The sequence below is a fragment of the Benincasa hispida genome, chromosome 12 (genome assembly GCF_009727055.1).
Source record: "Benincasa hispida cultivar B227 chromosome 12, ASM972705v1, whole genome shotgun sequence".
NCBI classification, from domain to species: Eukaryota; Viridiplantae; Streptophyta; class Magnoliopsida; order Cucurbitales; family Cucurbitaceae; genus Benincasa; species Benincasa hispida.
In genome coordinates, this window is record NC_052360.1 from 77,608,482 (window position 1) to 77,622,203 (window position 13,722).

At 28.9% G+C, this 13,722-nt stretch overlaps 1 protein-coding gene across 1 annotated transcript; it reads left to right on the top strand.

The window, feature by feature from the left end:
* Nucleotides 1–8,837: 8,837 nt before the first annotated feature.
* Nucleotides 8,838–13,060, top strand: LOC120067863 (selenoprotein F). The gene is made up of 4 exons (XM_039019470.1): nucleotides 8,838–9,133; nucleotides 10,595–10,653; nucleotides 12,266–12,447; nucleotides 12,933–13,060. Exons 1-4 carry the CDS (start codon nucleotides 8,932–8,934, stop codon nucleotides 13,003–13,005), a joined length of 516 nt encoding a protein of 171 aa, XP_038875398.1. The 5' UTR covers nucleotides 8,838–8,931; the 3' UTR covers nucleotides 13,006–13,060.
* Nucleotides 13,061–13,722: the final 662 nt, after the last annotated feature.

Here is a 13,722-nt window from a genome sequence, read left to right on the forward strand (position 1 = left end):
TGAAAAAAAAGGTGTACTACTACAAAAAAAAAATAATAATAATAATAATAATAATAATAATAGATTTTTCTTGAGGGAGAATGTGATATTTACCATTACATGCCTTTAAAATTATTCTTGAAAAGGGAAGGTATGAGTTCACCTTTATTATTATTATTATTATTTTTAATGTAATTTTGAATGTGAAAAAAAATAAAATGTATAATATTTTTGTTGTTTAAAGAAAAGTGATTCCTCCTCAAAAGGAGGAATAATGAGGAAAGAGATGGGCATGTTATTCATAATTTGGCAATGGTTGGCATCATCATGATGCAGCTTGTGCCTTTGTGGATGGTCTAAAATTCACAACCCCTTAAAAGCTGCTCCAAAGCAAAAAAAAAAAGTGAACATATGATAAGATTGGAAAATACCTCTTTTTTTAAGTAGAAAATGATTTATTTTACAATTAAAATGAAAGTTTGTATACTAAAGGATATAAGAAGTTTGGAGTTAATTTTAGTATATGGTTTTTTTCAATTTGAAGTACATAAATTTAGACGTATTGAGTTCTAATCAATCAAAAATTCTAGTCAATAAGAACTCACAAATTATATATTAACAACTAAAATGGATAAAATAAATTCCTCCACCCTTATTATAATAAAAAAGAAAAATCTAAGATTGTTAAGATTAGAGTTGGAGTCCTCAAGATTCATTGTACGAAATTAATTAGTTAGAAAAAATGAGATTATATAACTAAAGTATATATGGTTTGAGACTTTATATTATGTAATACATAAAGTTACATGTATATATACCATACTTATAGTATAGGTATATAAGGGATAAACATATATTTATTATTTACGTATCAAACATAACTTCTTTATTTTGAGTTTGTATAAATAAAACTATGTGAACCATACATTAAAAAAAAAAAAAAAAAAAATCTAATGATCTCAATATCTACTTTGAAATATATATTTTTATATAAAAAAATGTTTTTAAAATTTTGATTTATTTGATAATATAGAAAAATTTAGAGTTAAATATGTGTTTTTCGAAGAAATAATACTTTTCTCGTTGAAACTTAAATCTTTTGCCCTTTAAAGCAAGAATATATTATCGCTCGAGGAATTAAATTGTATTCGAATCTTTGTGATCATTTAGATAAAATATTTTATCCAAACATAGTTTGTTGAACTTTTTGTGTTAAAAATTAATCAGAATACATCTAGTTTGCAAATCAAATCAAACATTTAACTTGGGCATTCTTTTAAGTTGATATCAATTTTTTTAGTACTCTTTTAGTTCATGTCACTGTTAATGTGTGTCAAGTGTGCATGTGAAACATGATTATTCAATCGCATGTTTTAATTACTTTATAAACATGAAAATCCTTTCTATCACTTTTTTTAACCTAAATTGTGTTTTTTATACAATAGGCAGGTAAAGAGATTTAAACCACAAACTTCTAGATCACTAATTCAAATTCAAATACTTAAGTCTTATTTGATAACCATTTGGTTTTTAGTTTTTTAAAATTGTGTTTATTTCCTCTCAATTTCCTACCATTGTTTTCATCTTTCCTTACAAGTGAAAGAGTTATATTATTGTCAGAAAGAGATACAAAGTGGATCAGTAGACACATCGGAACATCTCAACTAGGTTGACACATTCGTAGCGTCCTCATCATATCCATTATCCATTTTCATTGATTTATAAAAGTAGGGGTACAAAGGAAGAGCAGGGCTAGAGGGAAGCCCAAGTATAAAGTTGTATTACAGAAAAGACGTCAGGTTAAGAGAATGAGTTATATTTTTAGCTAAATTTCAAAACTAAAAACAGGTTTAATATTAAATTTCAAAACATGATTTGATTTTTAAAAACATGAGTAAAAAATAGATATCAAAACAAATAAGCCTAGAGATGGAAGAGATATTTATAGGCTTAATTTTAAAAAAGAAACAAAACCAAACCAAACCAAATAGTTCAAAAATGGGGCCTTAATAATATATATCTATTTAATCAAATACCACATTAGTTCCAACAACTTGTCTATTTTAATTGATTCTTAAAATTATAAATTTAATCTCTGAAAATGTTAATAATTGGGAGATTTTCTAGATACGATATTGAAAAATTAGAGTTTCAATAGACATAAAATTTTAACTTGTAATACATATATATCAATAAACTTTTCTTTAAAAAAAAAAAAAAGTTGAAGTTGTTGGGGACTTATCAAATGTAATATAGAAATTTCAATAGCCTATTAGACACAAAATTGAAAATTTAAAGACCTGCTAGATTACTTTTAGAAGTTTAAGGACTAAATAGATACAATCCTCAAAATTTAAGAACTAAACAAACATGTAACTTAACCTATCTATTTCTATTAAATCAAATGTCAGGAGTATTTTTTTTCACATTACCATAGATACTTTCTTTTTTTTTAGAATAACAAAATAGTGAAAAAAACAACATTATTATCGAACAATAACATCTTTATCTTTATCAACATTAACAAGACCAAAGAACTTAGCTAGAGAATTCACTTGTTTGGGAGAAAGAGCAAGTCTCATCCATCACCCATCAAGTCAGGCCATCAGACACCATGTATTGAGACCGTTGAATGTGTCAAAAGATTGAATCACTACAAAAAAAGTCAACTGCATAGTTTCATATGCGACCATCTTAACCAAAAATGTTCTGAAATCGTACACATGCTATTAGATTCAACTAAGACAAATGCGTTGAGAAGCAAACTAATGCACCTTAGACCCTCTTCAATTGCAACATTTCAAGCATCAAAATATTATAGCAATAAAAAATAAACTATATACACCGGATATACTATATATTATTAAATTAAGTTTGTCATGACTCTAACTTTAATGATGTTGTATTAGTTATTTAGATACCGTTTGGTAACTATTTGATTTTTAATTTTTTTTTTTTTTGTTTTTGAAAATTAAGCTTATGGATACTATTTCCATATCTACCTGTTAACATTATTATGTTAAATCTTAATTTATTACGTTAATAAAATGTTGGATCAACATTATTGATTAAGTAATTGTGTTAGTTAGCTACAAAATTAAACTTAATGTTGTACTAAAAAAAGAAAAAGGGCTTGTCCCGATTGAATTGATCAATTTAGGAACTTCCAGAAATGAAATAAGGACATGCAAACTTTTCTTATTTGTGCATATTTTCCTATTATAATTAGAAACAATTGACAAATTCAATTAATCTAATATTAGTGAATAAAGGTCTAAATTATTCTTGAAATTTAACAGAGTAAACTCGACATTTTTAATATATCAAATTTTGTGTTAGCGTGAAAAAAAAATCTGAAAAACTTCTATTATAACTTCCACTCTTTTTATTTTTTCTCGATGTTTTTCTTAAACATAAAAATAATATATCATATATAAAAACATGTGAATGTAATTAGCTTTCTAATATTATTTTATTTTATTTATTAAATAAAAAATACTTTGTAATTAATTATTTCTATTTAAAGAATGTTAATCATAGTCATAGATTGATAATGTTGATTTTGATACCGTTAAAAGTGTTTTTTTTTTTAAAAAAAAAAATCTTAATTGTAACTAGTTTTTTTTTCACTAACTTGATTCATATAATTAAATTTACATAAATTTAGTCTTAATTTATCAAATATCGTCAATCATTTTTTCTAATTTAAATTAAAATTTATCTAGTACTATTTTATTTTTCTATTGATACTTAATTTATAATTTATTAAAATATATTTTTACTTAAATTTATATATGATTAATTGGAATTTCAGTTAATTTTTGTTTAATCTAAATTACTTGATAAAAGTATAATATTTTTTTTTGTCATAATCTCTTTTTACTGTTGCAAGTTCGGTCCCAAATGAGACGTTAGTCTAAGTATATTTTGGTTCAAATAAATATACACCACTTTAGTATTAAAGTTAAATTTTACTAAGCGTAGTTAACATTTTTCTAATTTAATATTAATTAACCTAACACATTTTTCGTCCATTGCTCTTTAATGATAATTAATTCAAGTTCTATATTGATGACACGAAAAAAACATTCATAAAAATCTAAAATTCCAAAATTTTCATTTTTTTCTTGCCAAAAACCTTTTTTTTTTTTCATTTTAATGATTCTAAAGAATTATCACTAATTCTTTAATGACTATTAATTCTAATCATAAATTGGTGACACAAAAAACTATCATGTAAAAAAAAATCAAAATCAAAATTTACCGTCTTTTTCCACCAAAGTTGCACCTTTATCATTTTTCTAACTCATAAATTCATGACAAAAATATGTTATAAATTTCAAAAAAATCGAAAAATTCCTTTTCTTCATTTAAAAAAAAACGTAAATTTAGCTTTTATGCCTGTTTTTTTTTTCTCTATTTTCTAAATTTCTACTGTTTATGTGTCATGAAATGTCTTTTTTTTTAAAGTGTTATAAAATACATGAGAGAGATGAAGGAGAGGAGAGGGGACAAAAATATATATATAACCTATTTGGTAATTATATTGGTGAAGAGAACAGAAAATTAAAATACAAATGTTTTTGTTAATCTCAACATAGTTCTACTAATTAAATAGGTACAATATCTTTTATGGAAATGAAATCAATTTTTAACCCTTAAATTTTTAAGTTATATAAATTTCCACGTTAAATTTAGGTAAATATTGCAATTGTTCCATTTTATTCAACTTTTTCACTAACTCCTCCACCTAAATTTAATAATAATAATATGAAGAATAAGAAAGTGGAAATCTCCACAGTTCACTAGCTAATTCCAATAAAATCAATACTTAACCATGCATTGAATAACTTTACAAAAGGATAAAAAAAAATCACTCATAGAAAAAAGTTTAACTTATTTACAAAAATAATTAAAAATATATATATGGGCACGGGTCCCAGTCTGAACCCGTCAGCTGTCGATGGACTGCTCGAGTTGCTCCCACGGCGAGAGCGGGTCGCAGCGTGCCAATTGGGGGACGGACTGGGAACGACTCCTTCGAGGGCCTCCCTGAGCGTCGAACAGTCAACTCAAAACTGGTACGGATAAAGAGAACCGATAGACTTTTATCAATATTTATCACATAGTACCAATAATAAACTTCTATTAATTTCTATCATTGATAGACATTGATAAGCTTCTATTCGCCTCTATCAACCTCTATAAAAAAAAAAAAAAAAAATTAAATTAAATTTTACTATTTTATGTAAATAGTCTTTCTTATTCTTTTTTTGAAAATCTTCTTAAAAAATTCCTTTAAACGAGTCTTATCAAGTTTATATTATTATTGTATGTTTTGTAATTCCTTGAATGTATACTTAATTGTTTTAGTTATTTTCTAAAAAAAAAGTTTAAAATTTTAACCAATATAAATGTAAATTTGAAGTTTCATGTTAAAATTTACATGCTTTTAAAGTTTCATATTAAAATTACAGTACTTATCTAAATTTGAAGTATAATTGAATGAAGTTCAAAAAAAAAAAATTACATAATTTATTTCCTACTTCTACATTTAAATGTAATATTGAAGAAAACAATTCCAATATAAATGGATAGAAGAAAAATGTCAATAACTATATATATATATATATTAAAAACAAAAAGAGATTTGAAAATATAAATTTTCCCACATGGATCCTACCACTTTTTCTTTCCAACTCTTAATTATTTCCTTTTTGACTTTGACTAGGATCCACTTTCAATGTATAGACAAATAAAACCATTGTTTGAAGCTTTATGTTTTATGTACACACCCAAAAAAGAAAATAAATAAATAAATAAATAAATAACTTTGACCAGGTTGGGTGCATAACTTTTTTATTTTAACTTCTAAAGTATAAATTTCCATCAGTTTCAATTTACCTGCATTATAGTTTTACAAATTTTTATCTTCTATAGTTTGACTTAATTTTAATTTTTAAATTTTTAAATTTCATATTTATAGTTGTAGTTTTTCTTCAATTTAGTCCTTATAATGTTGAAAGTTTCAATTTTACTTTTATAATTAAATCACTCAAATTATTATCTCTAAATTGTCTTTTACTAATTTTTTCTTAATATTATTAGAAAACATTAGTCTATTGGTACACAAGTAAAATAATGTTTGATGTGAACCACCAAGGATTCGGTATTTTTTGTTCACATTTTATTTAATAACTTTGTCAAATTTAATTGTTTTTAAATATCCTTTCTAGAATGTATTAAATAAGGGTGAGATCTCCGTCATTTAACTATCGTTGATGAGTTGATAGTATAACATTTAAAGTTTAGTTTGAAATCGAAAAATTATATCTAAAGTCTTGTTATTAGGTCAATTATTTAGATACGTTAGAATCGTTAAATTAATTTGGCCTTTGATCTTTTTTTTTAAGTCTAACCAAAATAGCTTCTTAAACTCCTTTTGCCATTTATATTTTGAGTTGCATATTGATGAAGTTTTATCACTCTAAATTTTTGAGTGCCTTTTCATTTAAAATTTTTCACTTTAGTTATTTATATGTTCATAACCTATGAAGCACAGATACTGATATGGCTATATGATACGGATACGATCGAATACGACGATTAGTCAATTTCTAAAAAACTAAAATATGGATATGTCTAAAGATGCGTCATTTTTTTTAATATATATATTTTTAAAAAAACGAGGATACTGATATGTTTAAAATATATCTTCTTTTTCTTAAAGAAAATTAGGATATAGATAAATTTAACATACAAGTTAATAACAATAGCACAAAATAAAATACAATACAAAAAAAGCAACATCTAAGATGTTAAAGTACAATAATTAATAAAATGTAGTAGAAAAGTGACTCATATTACAAAGAAGAAAAAGAAAAGACTAGAGGGAGAAGTATGAAGATAAACAAAGAACTTATTGTTGAAGATATCAAAATGGTTTATATTTTGGTGGACTTTGTGGGGACTCAAATGTGAAGATGGAGATTAGATGATTCTAGTCTAGGGTTTGGTCCGTTTTTTTTTTTTTTTTTTTTTTAGTTTTGGACTCGAGTAGTGAGCTTTTTAAATAGGTTGTCTAATTTTAGATTGGGAAAAATTAGATGAGTTACTTGTCTTTTTTCTTAAAAAAAAGTATAAATAGATACGTCAAATCGTGTGTCAGATACGTATCTGAAAAGTATCTGGAAGTATAAATACGTTAAATCGCGTGTCAGATACGTATCTGGGAAGTATCTGGAAGTATCAGTATCTGATACGTGTCTGATTCTTTACCTCACATGAAGTATCTGTGCTTCATAGTTCATAACATATATTTAGCTTCTAACGAAACCATGGAAATTAAGTTAAAAAGATTCTTAAATTTTAATTTCCATTATCAACATAAGTATAATTAGACCTGAAGGTAATTGACATATATTTCTTCTTTTAAGGTTGGAGGTTCAAATTCTTATGCACCCTAATGGTTGTACTAAAAAAGTTATAAACTAAATGAAAACTAAAATTGTCAAAATAAGCATAGATCAATTTACATAGTGCGTGGACCATGGTTCGATTCTCCCACCCCATATATTGTAAAAGAAAATGAAAATTAAACTCAAACAATGAGATCAAAATAGCAATTTAAACAAGAAAAATGGTTAAATTCAAATTTGGTCCTTGTGATTTGGACAAAGTTCTATTTGACCTATATGGATTACAAACTTTGTCTATATGATTTGAGCTTAAATCAATTCAGTTTAATTTCAATACATAATGTATTTGGAATACATTTTCAAGTGATTAATTTTTTTTTTTTTTAAAAAAAGTCATTTTGAAAAAAAAAATTAAAGTGTTTGACAACCAATTTAAATGAATTTTGAAAAATGAGTCTATAAAGTTGGTCCAGAATAAACACTTGAAATCAACTTTTAAAAAATATGAATTTTGAGTACAATGTTTAATCTTTTTCTAATTTGAGAAGTTTTGGCCACCACCTTTGACAACTGCTGCGAGCAAACCTTTGCCCACCACTTGCCAACAAACCTCTGACTACCATTTTCGTGCAATTGTCCTTGATCTCTAGTGACCATCGCCAGCCAACTCCAACCACCGGTATCGCCAAAAATTTCCTTTATAGTAATTTTACATTAATAAAAACATTTTAGTATATAACGAACCAAATGCAAAAATATTTTGAAAAGGAGCTACTAAACACGTGTATTTATATTTAATGAATTTTTATCAAATACTATTTAAATAAAAATGAATTTTTGAAAAATATTTTTTTCTAACTCAAACCAAGCCTCTAGTTCATTTGATTTTAGAGAGCTTCAATTTAATTCATGAGCATAGTTAAACATCCCATATCATCTCTATTGCTACCATGTTGACAAATTTGTTCAAGTGACAAATTTCCATTTGTGTAACTATGTTAGGGTTGGGCTAAGGACTAAGTAAAAAATAAAATAAAATATGTGAAATTTCACGGATAAAATAAGGTTTAGAGATGATTTTAAAATTTAACCAAATTTTAAGACCTAAATTCAAGCTAAACACAAATCATAGAATCCAAATAAAACTTTTAAATCAACGTGTCCAAAGTAAAACTAAACCTAAATTTAAGAATTAAATTGAAAAATTTAAATTAAAAGAAATACAATTGATGTCAAGCATGTATTATCGATTTTGAAGTTTAATCTATCATCTCCCACTAATAAGAGTAAAAATCATAAAGGATGATATTCTTAAAAAGAAAAATGTATTTCAAAATTTAAGGACAAACGAATCTATTTTTAAAAACTGAAAATATAATTTTAAAAAATTAAGAAAATTGATCCAATAGGTAAAAATAACGAAAAATGTTATTTCTTCAAATTTGAAGTTTAAAAAATTGGTCTTTCGAAGTGAGAGTTTTCTGATCGTCTGTAGACTTCGCTTCTTCACCCTCAATCGCCGGCGAACATAGAGATGCAGCTTCTCCCCGGGGTAAGGAATCCCGCTACGGCGGTGACGATGGCGGTAGCAGCAACGGTGGTCATTTTCATAGCGTCAATGCCGTTGGCTTGGTCAAAGGAGCAACTTAGCTCGAGGGAATGTGAGGATCTAGGTTTCACGGGCCTTGCTCTCTGTTCCGATTGTCACACTTTAGCTGAATATATCAAAGATCAAGGTGATGTGTTTAATTCGTTGTTATTTGTACACTAATTCTTGATTCGGTTTTGAATTTATATCTTTACTGCTGCATTTCTTCCGTTTTCGTGGCTATTTCTCGTGAATTAGCAGCATCGTAATGGATTTTGTTCGCTATTTTTCTTGATTCTCTCCGTTCTTTTGTACGGTGGATTGTGCTTCTTGTGATTGGTTTTGTTTACGTATCTTTTTTTTTTGCTTGATTTGGATTTTGGATTTCCGGATTACTTTGTTGTAGTCTGATGTGTAAAGTGCTGGTTATAATTTCGATATCTTCAATCAATTTCTTAGTATTGTGGATAAAGTTTGCTAATATTAGTTCTCATTTTGTTCAAAGATACGGTAAGTGGTGAGTTCAGTGACAGACTTAAGTTCCTACTTCTTTGATTGTGTGGGAATTTGTTTGGGAAGATAGTTCCTGAAATTCTGATATAATAATTTGTTTTGTATGTAAAAACCCATAAAAAACTGTTTCTATGGGAAGAAAAAAAAGTCCTCAACTTTTTGAAGCTGTGGATAATCTTGTTCCTCCAGTGATTTGTTGATTATGTTTTCAGAAATCATGTATCAAGTATTTCTGATAAGTGATTGTTAGTGCTATTCCTCTTGGCGACTTTTTTTTTTCTCGCAATGACCTTTATCCACAAGTGGAAATGGTTTCATATCTCCCCCACACCGATGATATATGCTTTTGATTGAATAAAACTCTATGTGGAAAGAAGGGAAACGCCCCTCTTTCATTGCTTGAAGATATTCTTTCTTGTGAATATTGATTTCAAGTGCACTTGTTATTACGAGTTATCTGATCACAATGCTCAAAGGAGTCTGCTTTTCAAGGCTGTCTCCAAAGGCCATGTTTGTTAAATGTGAAAATGCTTATACAGCGGTTAGAGAAATCATTTTCCACGCTTAGACTAATGCTGTTAATTGAACCTTACTCTAGTAAAGGCACTTTCTAAAATTATATTTGCTCCCCACCTCTTCTAGCAGTCACCTGTCTTTTCAAAATAGCACCCTAACATCACTTTTAAGGAAATACTAGGCTTGGCTGGGGGAGATCTTCCCGGGGGGTTCCATTACCTTCAACTGTTTATGCAACTGTTTTTGGAAACAAGAAATAGGTTGGAGATGTTGAGTTAAGATAACATATTGCCTTTAAGTATCGTATTTTAAGAATCCGTAGGTTTACAAATGACTTTTACCGAAACATTTCAAAAAATGTAATTCCAAATGAAGAATTCAGTCATTGTTGCACCGGCAATTCTGGCAACATTGGATTTGTGAAGGATTGATAATGACTTCAAATAGTTTTTATCCAAAAGAAGAAAAGAATTGATGGTATGTAAAATCTGCAACCGTTTTGTGTCAGCTTATGTAATAGTTTTGAAGTGCATTGTTTTTAATATTACACACTATCCTCATGCCCAGATTTGTACTGCAGAATTAGTGACGGACTGTTTGAAGTGTTGCACTGAGGATTCTGATGATGCCACGAGTAAGGTACACAAGATGTCATAAATGTGCTGATTTCTTCAAAGGGAATCAATGAAATCTTAGTTCTCCCCCAAAAATTCATTAGCTGACAGTTCCTTTTGTGATTAATGTATCACACTTCTAAAACTGAATGCTTGTACATCCCTGTGGTAGATTTGTCAATTTAAAACACATTAGTTCAGCAGATGTAATTATCACAACTACGGTCCAAAACAAGGTTTCCGTAAATAAGGGAAACTAACTCATCTTTAGAAAAAGGTGATACAAGGGATGTGCAATGCATTGACAATGCATATCACAACCCTGTTGAAAGTGGGGGATTAGAAATACTTGGCTCATTGTTGAGCTAGTGTAACCTACTAATTCACCTTATTTTGTAAATTACCATGGGTACACATCAATAGTATTTTTAATATCCTTTTATCAGTGTTTCAAACTTCTGGAGAGATTTTCCACATTCAATATGAGACGATTACTTGTTCCAAGAGACTAGTAGTTTCCCTTTTCCATTTAGCCGTATACCCCTCCATGGAGTTGCAGGGACAACTATTCTATGATTAAGGACATCCTGATGAACTCCCCTCTCGAGATGGAGTGTTGTAGCAAGCTTGCTCCTTTGGTATTTTGTGGGATTTGTAGCTCGAGTTGAATAGTAGGATCTTTAGAGGGGCTAAGAGGTCCATTACTTGGACTTCTTGTAACTATTAGTCTGGTCTTATTCCCTTTTTTTTTTCTTAATTGGTATCCATTTTGTAGGTTGTTAAGGACTCTTTTTGGGAGCTTATTTTTTGTATGCCCCAATATATTCTTTCATTGATCTTCATGAAAGCTTGGGTTCCAAAAAAAAAAAAAAAAAATTATCGTCCAAGAAACGTTCTTGAAAATTCCGCTATTGAGCTCACACCAAAGATTCCAGATAAAAGCTTGGTTGATGGCTGGATAAAGTCTTCTTAAAACGATAAGTATGTCCCACAAAAACCAAGGGCAATATGTCATAAATAGTTCCAAGGCGAAGTCTTATATACATCCAGAATTTAGAATCTCTCCAAGAGATTGAGTTTTGAGTTCCACCCTCACCCAAATTCAGTACTCTGTTGTTTGTTGTTGATTGTGTTTCATAACTATTTGCATTTGTGTCTTATCATTTCATTTCAACTAAAGATGAAAGCCGATTGACTAAGTTCCCTGACCAGTGTTTTTAAATGTCCAAGGTGCCTTAAGGCACAATGGCCTTCTGGAAGCCTAGGCGCACAAAAAAGCGCGGACTTTTTTTTGTGAGGCGCACTATATATAAAAATATTACATTAAAAAGAGAGAGTATAATTGAAGTGGAAATATGGAAAAAAGGGACCCAAAACACAAGAAATTTTGCATTTAGGTTTGGTAAACTTGATCCTTTTAGTTAATAAGAAGGAAAATCCTTAATTATTACTATTTTTAAAAATAATTGAAAAGCCCTAAGGTGCAGGGCTTTGATCCTTGGGGCTTCACAAAAGGCGCGCACCTAAGGCGTGCCTTATTTTGTGAGCCTCGCTTTTCCAAGGCGAGGCGCTAGACCTGCACCTTGGGCCTAGGCGTGCGCCGAGAGGGCTTTTTAAAACACTGTTCCTGCCTGCAGATAACTTATTCTGGTGCCGTGCTGGAAGTCTGCATGAGGAAGCTAGTTTTCTATCCTGAAATTGTTGGCTTCATTGAAGAAGAAAAGGATCAATTCCCTTCAGTTAAGGTTCAATATATCTTCAACTCTCCACCGAAGCTGATTTTGCTGGATGATGAGGGCCAACATAAAGAAAGCATCAGGTAACTTCTACTTTTTCTATTTACTTGTTATATAATAATGTATAGAAGAATGCTCGTATCCATAACTTATGTCAGAGTACATATAATTAATCTTAAGGATTGTTTAGGGCACTGAGTTGAGTTTTAAAGTCTAAAATTAATATGTTGGAGTTAGAAAGTTTGTGCTTGAGGTGTAAAGTTACGAAAATGGAATTTCTCGATAAATGTACAAAAGAGAGAAAAATGAGAAGATGAAGTTCTTCGATGATTGTGCAAACTTTAATTGTGAACACTATTGAAGTTGGTGGAGTTGAGTTATTTAGCCAAACACCCCCTTAGAGCAAAATCAAGTGAATCAAGTGAATGAAGAATATGTTTGAGGAGGTTAAGATGGTGTATATAGCGATATAGATTTTGATTTAGCTTAATAGGTTAAATTACCATTGTCCATTGATGATAGTCTCGATATAACAAATGTTTGATATTTTATATGTTAACTTTTGCAGGATTGATAATTGGAAACGTGAACATATTTTGCAGTTCCTGCAAGAGAAGGTTAAGCGATCTTCAGCGATTTAAAGGTTCTCACTTTTTTCCCCCCACCTGAATCCTGTAAAAAAAAAAAAAAAAAAAACGATGAATAATTGCAATGAAACTACATTCAGCCAGAAAACTTGAGGTGAGTGAACATTGATAATTGGAAACGTGAACATATTTTGCAGTTCCTGCAAGAGAAGGTTAAGCGATCTTCAGCGATTTAAAGGTTCTCACTTTTTTCCCCCCACCTGAATCCTGTAAAAAAAAAAAAAAAAAAAACTTGATGAATTTGCATGAAACTACATTCAGCCAGAAAACTTGAGGTGAGTGAACATTGATTTTGTCAATGTCAAGGAAAGTAGGAAACAGAACTGATTTTCCTTGTCTAAGTCTTCTACTCTAAAAATTTAATTCATCTTTCTTAGAACTCAAGGATACTATATAACAGATCCGGTTCAAGTAAGGTCATAATTTAATGTATCTTTCAACAACAATAAAATTCATCATTCGAAAATGCCTCCCCATGAAAAGATCAAATTCTTAAAACAAAATATGCAACTTTTTGTATCTGAGTATGAATATGAAATGCATCTTCCATAATCCATTATATTTGGTGAGTTAATCATAGCTGTTGTATAATAATCTTATTATGGAGATAATATCAAGAATGATCTTCTTGCTCTTACAATTACACTTAGACATGCCTCTACATCATTATTCCGAAAATATACTCTCAACATCTTATAAATTATGTTAAGT

Coding starts and splice junctions, on each gene's coding strand:
- LOC120067863 (XM_039019470.1), top strand. CDS start 8,932: ATGCAGCTTCTCCCCGGGGTAAGGAATCCCGCTACGGCGGTGACGATG. Junction 9,134..10,594: donor TGAATATATCAAAGATCAAG/GTGATGTGTTTA, acceptor TTTGTACTGCAG/AATTAGTGACGGACTGTTTG. Junction 12,448..12,932: donor CAACATAAAGAAAGCATCAG/GTAACTTCTACT, acceptor TAACTTTTGCAG/GATTGATAATTGGAAACGTG.